The following is an 8506-nucleotide window of genomic DNA, read 5'->3' on the forward strand; positions in this document are numbered from 1 at the left end:
TCAAAGCATCATGATGCTCCAACAATGATGGATGGATCAAAATCCAGAAGTCTACGTGACCATCATCATCAAGTCCTTCCGTGAGAACCCTAAATCCAAAGAGGACTGTTTCATTTATGTTAGGTAGAATGCCCAGAGAAGACTGGGCAGTCTAATGGTCTGGAATCCCTACAGATTTTATTTTTTTCTCCAGCCGTCTGGAGTTTTTTTTTGTTTTTTCTGTCCACCCTGGCCATCGGACCTTACTCTTATTCTATTTTAATTAATGCTGACTTATCTTATTTTTCCTACTGTGTCTTTTATTTTTCTATTCTTCATTATGTAAAGCACTTTAAGCTACTTTTGTATGAAAATGTTGTTGTTGTTTACCTGTAACAGTCTCCAGCTTCATTATCCTTTAATAAATGGATAAAACATTTACAAACTGACAAGAAATTTTCCAAGGGATTACAGAAACAGTCAAATTCCCTAGTCCTTGGCTTCAATCTTATAAAGTATTCATATGTCAACTTTTGCTCTTCTCAGTTGTATTTGAATCCCTGCCTTTGTCTATGGAAGAATTTTTAGTACTCAAGTTAAACTTAACCGTTTCATTCAAAAACACTTGCAGGGAGCTGCTGATTACAGACTGCTTTGAAAATCCACCAAACAGTCAATCACCTCATACAGTATGTAAAGTTTTGTTCCTGTGCATTTGAAAAAAAGCGAGCAATTTAAAAAAAATTATACTTTAAGTAGTTTTAAATTATTAGAAAAACCTTTTAAAAAGCAAATGCTATGATACTATGTAGGAGCATGTGCTGATTATATTATAACTTAAAATAAATCCCTAATAATTAAACTGTGTGCTGTTTGATCCTGAAATGGACTAAGCATGAAATGATTCCAACCATTTACATTTTAATTTTTTTATGTGTATCATTTAGAGTTTAATGTATTATGAATTTTAGTTACATGTCAAAATTGCTCACACAAAAAAATAAAATATTTATATTTCTGTTTATTTTCTGTTCGACTCAGGAACAAGTTGCCAGGCCCCTTGTGAACTAAATCCCTGCTAGCATTTCTTCAGTGAGACACTTGGGGGAAAAATAAACTACATAAATGAAGAGAGATGCCTTTACTTTCCACTTTTTTCTTTTTTAGAGATTGTGAAATAATGACATTCCATTTGCACCTTTTAATGTCAATAAGTTTACTTTTTACCACAGCACAAAAACGGCCAGCATGTACATTTCAGGAATTTTTTGAAATGAATAGCCTGTATAAAAAGGGCGACATTATCTTAGGAGGCATATTTGAAATAAGTGTTAAAATAATCCCACCAGATTTTTCTTTCAGAGCAAAGCCTGAACAGTGGAAGTGTGATGGGTAAGTTGAAACAATTTCATTCACTAAAAATTTGGAAATGGCAAAATGTAAAGTACACTTGCATAGCAGATTAAACATGGATTGTTGGTATGGTACATTTCCTTAGGTTGGTAATTTAAGCTCACTTATCACTTAAGTTCACTTATAGTTAAAAGTATATTCTTCAAAAAAATTCACCCATAATCCAGACTCACTAAGGATACTTTGCAGACACTTTGAGAGTTAACACTGCTAGAATCCAAATGGATGCTTGTTGTATTTATCCAGTCTTTTAAAGATGTATTATGTAAAAACACTAATGTTGTTTTCTTCAGCTTTGATGTCTCCATATTTCAAAGGGCACAAGCAATGGTTTTTGCTATTGAGGAAATAAACAGAAATGAAACTCTTCTGCCGAATATAACTTTAGGATACCGACTGTACGACAACTGCCAAAAGATGCCAATGGCACTGAGAGCTGCCACTGCCCTTTTTGCTGGAGAGAGTGAGGCCATGGAGGCTTCTGACTGCTATGGATCTCCTCCTGTTCTTGCAATTGTTGGGGACCCTGCATCAACACATTCTATTGCAATATCACGGATAGTGGGTTTGTTCCGGATGCCTATGGTACATTTATTGCTTCTTTTCATGATTGTTGTATTTTAAACATAAATTAAGCTAAATTTCCTCATAATATAAATGTGTATATTTATGTGTTTTTGAAGTTTTTGAGCCTTACTTTCCTCATTTTATATTAATATTATTATTATTGAAATGAGAAACCTTTGGCATTTATGTACTGTATATCAGTGGCTATTGACTATAATTTAGCCATCACATCATTATTGTGGCCTTAAATACAGTATGTACATTATCTTGGGATATAGTATTTATGCAATTTATAATATTTGCTTCACAGGTCAGTTATTATGCAACATGTTCCTGCTTAAGCAACAAACTAGAGTTTCCATCATTCTTTAGAACTGTTCCAAGTGATACCTTTCAGATCAAAGCTATGATTCGAATTCTTAAACATTACAAGTGGACCTGGGTAGGGGCTCTAGCAAGTGATGATGATTATGGACAAAATGCAGTAAAGTTATTAATTGAAGAAGTTAAAACATTTGGATGCATTTCTTTCTCAGAAACCATTCCTAAATTAGTAACAAAATCAAAGGTGCTGCAAATAGTGGATAAAATAAAACAATCAACTGCAAAAGTGATTGTTGTTTTATCATCCAGAGTTGATTTTACTCCTGTGGTAATGGAGCTGGTCAGGCAAAACATCACGGGGAGGCAATGGATTGCAAGTGAGGCATGGGCTACCTCTATGGCCTTGGCCACTAAAGAAGTCTTTGCCTGTTTAGGGGGGACAATTGGAGTTGCAATACGTAGAGGAGAAATCCCAGGATTCCAAAACTTTCTTCTTCAGGCGCATCCTGAAGTTAATCCAAATAAAAGGTTGCTCATTCAATTCTGGGAAACAATGTTTGGATGCAAGTTTCAGAAAATCATTCAAGGACAAAATGTGTCTGTTGATCATCCGATATGTACAGGATATGAGAATATTAGCAGCACTAAAACTGGATACAGTGATGTATCACAATTACGTACCTCTTATAACATTTATAAGGCAGTGTATGCATTGGCACATGCACTTCATAATTTGATATCTTGTGAAAGTGGAAAAGGACCCTTTGACAATGCATGTGCAAATATTACAAGTGTACAGCCCTGGCAGGTAAGAAGATGAAACGTTACCTCAACTTTGAAGCCTGAATCATCATTTTTTTTACTCTAACTTTAAACTTAAATTTGTTTTTCACATTTAAAAAATATTACACTAATCATTTTTTTAAATATTTTAATTCTGAGTTGTGTTGGGTTTTGTGTTTAAGCTTTTCCACTATTTAAAGAAAGTTAACTTCAGTAATCATTTGGGAGAAAGAATAATGTTTGATGAAAATGGAGATCCTCCAGCAATCTATGACATAATGAGCTGGCAAATGGATGAACATGGTGAAGTCAGAGTGAAAACTGTTGGTCTTTTTGATGAATCAGCTGGTGCTGGGAATGATCTTTTGTTGAAAGAGGATGAAATATTTTGGAAGTTTGGGATGGTAGGCATAACCTTGTTCTGGCATTGAAACTGGTTGTACTCTGACATTTTCTGTTTTAAACATAATACAAATTTTCTATGGAATAAGAATAGATAACTTTGCCATTTCATGTTTAAAATGACATTTTAAACCAAATTAACTTATGCATATGTTTTCTTTTTGTCTTTCAGGTTCCAGAATCTGTATGCAGTAAAAGCTGTCAGCAAGGCACAAGAAAAGCTACAAGAAAAGGAGAACCTGTCTGTTGTTTTGACTGTGTGCCTTGCGATGATGGAGAGATCAGCAGTGAGACTGGTAAATAGAATTTATTGAAAGCATTACAATGTAACTTCATTACCACTTACAATAATGTGGATGGCTTCTTCAGGCATTCATTTCTATAAATGTTCAATACTGATAAGAAACCATGATACACTTTTGTACTCTGATGAATTATTCCAAGCAACTTGACGTACACAGTACTGTAACTGGAAGTACAAGCTTTAAAAGAAATATATAACAGTGAGAGGAACTGAAAACATTTTTTGAAAAAATCCATCACAAGTAAAGTACAAAAATTGGAAAATAATAATGCATGTCATTTTAAGGAGACACTTCATTAAAGTTCTACACAGTCCCTACTATTGATAATAAATAGAATAATGTATAATTAACTGTATATATTTAATGATCTATATTAATATTAAATAAGCAATATTTTGGCGTGTGACCATTATTACACCGTATCATCAGGGTGTATAACATTTTGCTAGTTGGCACATAGATATTTTGATATTGCCAACACCGCTCTCTTAAATATATCTAAAAAGTGCTTTTGTTTATTTTTAGGTTTTCTAGGCTGGATACCAACTGTTATCTGAGCCAAATGTCTGCTCATTAAAGCTAAGAATTTATGCTAGATTTGTGTTTGCTCTAGCCCTATAATGGGTCAGACTTTTTTTCTGATTTCTGCTTCTGGTATTTTCTTCATTGTACATTTCCATGGTTGATCTGTGGTCACATTTCATTCATCCTTGGCATTTGTTATCTTTGTTTGCTCATGTGCACTCAGGCTGATTATGTTTGCTCCTTTACGTGAAATACCTTCTACACATCTGCAAGTCTTCAGTAACCTATGGTACTTGTACCCTCCACCTCAGTTATCAATGGCACAGCATATAACAATGTATTACAACTATCACGCCAGCATGAAGTCAAAGGTGTTACAACTGCCACCCCCACAGTCCCAGTTAGCTGGGCTCAATTCCCAGTGTAGTTATTGTCTAGGAGGTATTTGTCTGTGTGGGTTTCATTCAGGCACTGTAGTTTCCTTGCATATTCATGGAGCTATTAAGGGAGATGTATTAACTACTGTGCTGTCCCAATAAAATGATCTGTAGGTTTTTGTTCTGTAGCTTTATTAATTCATACTACTAGATCAACATATCTTTGTTTTGTTTTGAGTATTTAATGAAGAGCAGGTAGTTGTACCTTAAAGTTATGCAATAAGTGCCACCCATTCAGGCACCTGCTTGAAGTGTAAATGGGAGGTGGTTATTCAGCAAGTAAAATGGCAGTGGGCAGTGACCGAGCTCTGGCTTAATTCTGAGCTCATGTGATTGTTCTTTATATGTTTCTGCTGAGGACTTTTGATTGATTCCATAAGTCAAATTCGTAAACTTCAGTTATTCTGCAAATTGTCCAGACAATAGACTTTGCTTCACCTTGACTTGTGTGTTTTTCTGCTTTGACAGACTGCAGTTTCTTACAAATTGGAAGAAGAAAATGGATTTTGAAATGGGTTAATTGAGGTTGAATATTTTATGTAGTTTACAGGCTTGCTTATTATTATGGAATATTTAAAATAGGGGTTCAGTTAATCCTCAATTATTTAAGCATGCTACACCCCCAGCACTCTCATTTTCATTTTTGCAGTTTATCTTCAAACCTTTCACTTTCTCAATAAGAGTAGGTCCTTAGACTCAGAGCACTTTTGTTAGAGGCTAGTCTAGCAGGGCCAGACATGATACTCAAATGAGAACACATGACTGGGAACAACCTATTAAAAAGTGTGAAGTAAACATCTGCAAAATCCTGCACTGCAAAGGCTATACCCACAGGGCTTCTTCCTAAACACTTGCCCCCAACTGCGCCAGTCCATGAATTTTAAATCACTGCTCGGGTTGCAGGGAGAGAGAAAAAGATACTAAACAAATTACTTGACACTGAGATAAAACTAACATTGCTGTTATCTATTCAAGATCTCAGTAGCATATGGTAACTGAATCCTAATAATTAATCTGCACAATGAAATGAGCACTGCTACAGTGGAGACAGATAGCCAGACAGACGTAGTCCCCACAGCTACTGGGCTCCACAGGTTTAAGAAGAACTTCTGTCTGCGATGATATCTTTCTGTCATTTTTACTGTGCAGCCTTCTCCCTGATTTTACTGGTGTTATTAGGCAGACTTGTTGATTTGGGTGTTTTGAGCATGACATCTGCATCTACCAGGACTCTTCATTATCAGTTCTATTAACAGCAGGACATTTGAAGGGATGTGACACACCACTTACTTCAAATGCATGCGTAATTCAAAGTTTGCTGTCTGTTGGACCTGGTTAACTAGAGCCCCTCAGATCTTTGCAGTTCAAAATCACCTCCCTTAATTGCTGCATTCATAAGGTGTTGGATTGGTTTAGAAATCTGATATGCAATGAGCCGTCTAATTGTTCCCACCAAGTTTTAAGTACAATTCATTCATTGTTGTCTCCAGACTTATATATTATATGTCTAGCTTAAGCAAAAAAAGGGAGAGGCTCTCAGCTAGAATTAGCTCGTGACCAAGCAACTGGCTTCATTCGAGATGGTTTTTAAATTTGTGATTTTTAAAGAGGGAAAATGAAATGTGCAGGAACTATTTCTACTTCTGCATGCAGCTTCTCAATAAATATTAGAAATTTCTGACTGTAGCGTTTCCCAATTAACTGTATTTCTTCATGTTTTACAGATTCCATTGTATGTCTCAAGTGTCCAGAGGATTTTTGGTCAAATTTGGATAAAACACAGTGTGTTGCAAAAGCAATTGAATTCCTTTCTTATGGAGACCCAATGGGAATTACCTTAACAACAGTTTCATTATTTGGAGTTTGCTTATCAATCTGCGTTTTAGTGGTTTTCATCTTATACAGGAACACTCCTGTAGTAAAAGCCAACAATTCTGAACTAAGTTTTCTTTTGCTGGTATCCTTAACATTTTGCTTTCTATGCGCCTTATGTTTTATTGGACAGCCCACCGATTTAACTTGCATACTGAGGCACATAATATTTGGAATCAGTTTTGTTTTGTGTGTTTCTTGCATTCTTGTGAAAACAATTGTGGTGATAGTGGCATTCAAAGCCACTCTTCCTGGTAACAACTTGATGAAGTGGTTTGGTGTTTCTCAGCAGAGAGGCACCATATTTCTGTTCACACTAATTCAGTCAATAATATGTATCATATGGCTGTCCACTGCACCTCCAAGTCCAGTGAAAAATACAAAATATCAAAATGAAAAAATTATATTTGAATGTGATAATGGCTCTATAGTAGGGTTTAGCTCTGTATTGGGTTACATTGGGCTATTAGCATGTACTTGTTTTGCAATAGCGTTCCTTGCAAGAAATCTACCAGACACATTTAATGAAGCCAAGTTCATAACATTTAGCATGCTGCTTTTTTGTGCAGTTTGGATAAGTTTTATCCCTGCTTACATCAGTTCTCCAGGAAAGTATACTGTAGCTGTTGAGATATTTGCTATCTTGGCCTCAAGCTTTGGTGTGCTTTTTGCCATATTTAGTCCAAAATGTTTTATTATTTTACTGAAGCCAGAGTTAAATAATAAAAAGTCGCTGATGGGAAAACTAGCCTCTAAGTAAATTGGCACTGTGTCAGGCCATCTAATATAGAAACACTGAAAAATGAGTTTCTGTAAATTCAAAAAAACTAATAAAGCCTACTTCTAATAGTAATTTGCTTCATATTTTATATTTTAAAGCACTCAAACTTTTACTTTGAAAATGCATCCCACTTTCAAATGTGCAAATCATAGAATAAACAGGAAAGGACTTTAGGTGCCCATGAGGAAGGACAGGCTTCCCAGTTGGGATGGAGGAGGATTATTTTCCTGGACAGTAGGCCATAATGGGGGAAAGGCGGGCACATCAACTGGACGAGGAAACAACTTCTTGCCCGGCTGGAATCATATAAAAGACAGACCGGCTAAAGCTAGAGACCAGGAGCAGTTCCATCCCCCATATGACAGGTGGCAGTGGTTTTCTCGAGATGTCCCAGTTTGGACACCCACAAGGGTACATGGGAATTGGAGTCTGTAAATGTAGCCCTATCAGAGACACTGGGTGCTGTTAGAGGCCACTTTCTGGGGAGGACTTCCCTGGTCTCTATATGACCCAGAAGTGCTTTGAACAGGACACACTGTAGCACTGGAGGCATTCCCAGGTCCAGCTTGGAGGAAGTAAGAAGACAGAGAAAAGAGTATTGTTTTTTGTACTTGTGCATTTGGGTTGTGTTTATTAGGAAACATGTTGCGGTCAAATAAAATCTTTCATTTGAACCTGGGACTGTGTTAGGTGATACTGTGACTTTGGATTGGGGCTGAGTAGGGCCCCCATTATGATAGTCGGACGAATTTATAGTCATTGGCTTGGCAGGAACCTGCAAAATTTTTTATTGTGACCAAAACCCAGACCATTAAAATTCACACATCCGGCACCGACACTTCCAGCAGCAAGATAAATGCAGAACAGACTTGTGCCTTATACAGTGCATATGTTTAGTAAATATGGCAGAAATAATCAAACAAGACAGATATGGTATAAAAAGATTTTTCGACTCACCCTGTATGTATACAGTCACCTAAAGGATTATTAGGAACACCATACTAATACGGTGTTTGACCCCCTTTCACCTTTAGAACTGCCTTAATTCTACGTGGCATTGATTCAACAAGGTGCTGAAATCATTCTTTAGAAATGTTGGCCCATATTGATAGGATAGC

At 36.3% G+C, this 8506-nt stretch overlaps 1 protein-coding gene across 1 annotated transcript; it reads left to right on the forward strand.

Annotated features, from left to right (window-relative positions):
• The first annotated feature begins 1252 nt into the window (after nucleotides 1-1252).
• LOC120529242 (extracellular calcium-sensing receptor-like) lies at nucleotides 1253-8024 on the forward strand. Its single transcript, XM_039753139.1, has 6 exons — nucleotides 1253-1371; nucleotides 1686-1977; nucleotides 2270-3091; nucleotides 3267-3470; nucleotides 3641-3764; nucleotides 6460-8024. The coding sequence occupies exons 1-6, from the start codon at nucleotides 1253-1255 to the stop codon at nucleotides 7365-7367; spliced, it is 2469 nt and encodes an 822-aa protein (XP_039609073.1). The 3' UTR covers nucleotides 7368-8024.
• The last annotated feature ends 482 nt before the right edge of the window (nucleotides 8025-8506 follow it).

Source organism: Polypterus senegalus, chromosome 1, assembly GCF_016835505.1.
Source record: "Polypterus senegalus isolate Bchr_013 chromosome 1, ASM1683550v1, whole genome shotgun sequence".
NCBI lineage: Eukaryota > Metazoa > Chordata > Cladistia > Polypteriformes > Polypteridae > Polypterus > Polypterus senegalus.

What these genes read in the sequence shown, in the direction of transcription:
- LOC120529242 (XM_039753139.1), top strand. Translation starts at nt 1,253, where the DNA reads ATGAATAGCCTGTATAAAAAGGGCGACATTATCTTAGGAGGCATATTT. An exon ending in GAACAGTGGAAGTGTGATGG is followed by an intron (nt 1,372 to 1,685) that starts GTAAGTTGAAAC and finishes TGTTTTCTTCAG; the next exon opens with CTTTGATGTCTCCATATTTC. An exon ending in CAAGTGTACAGCCCTGGCAG is followed by an intron (nt 3,092 to 3,266) that starts GTAAGAAGATGA and finishes CACTATTTAAAG; the next exon opens with AAAGTTAACTTCAGTAATCA.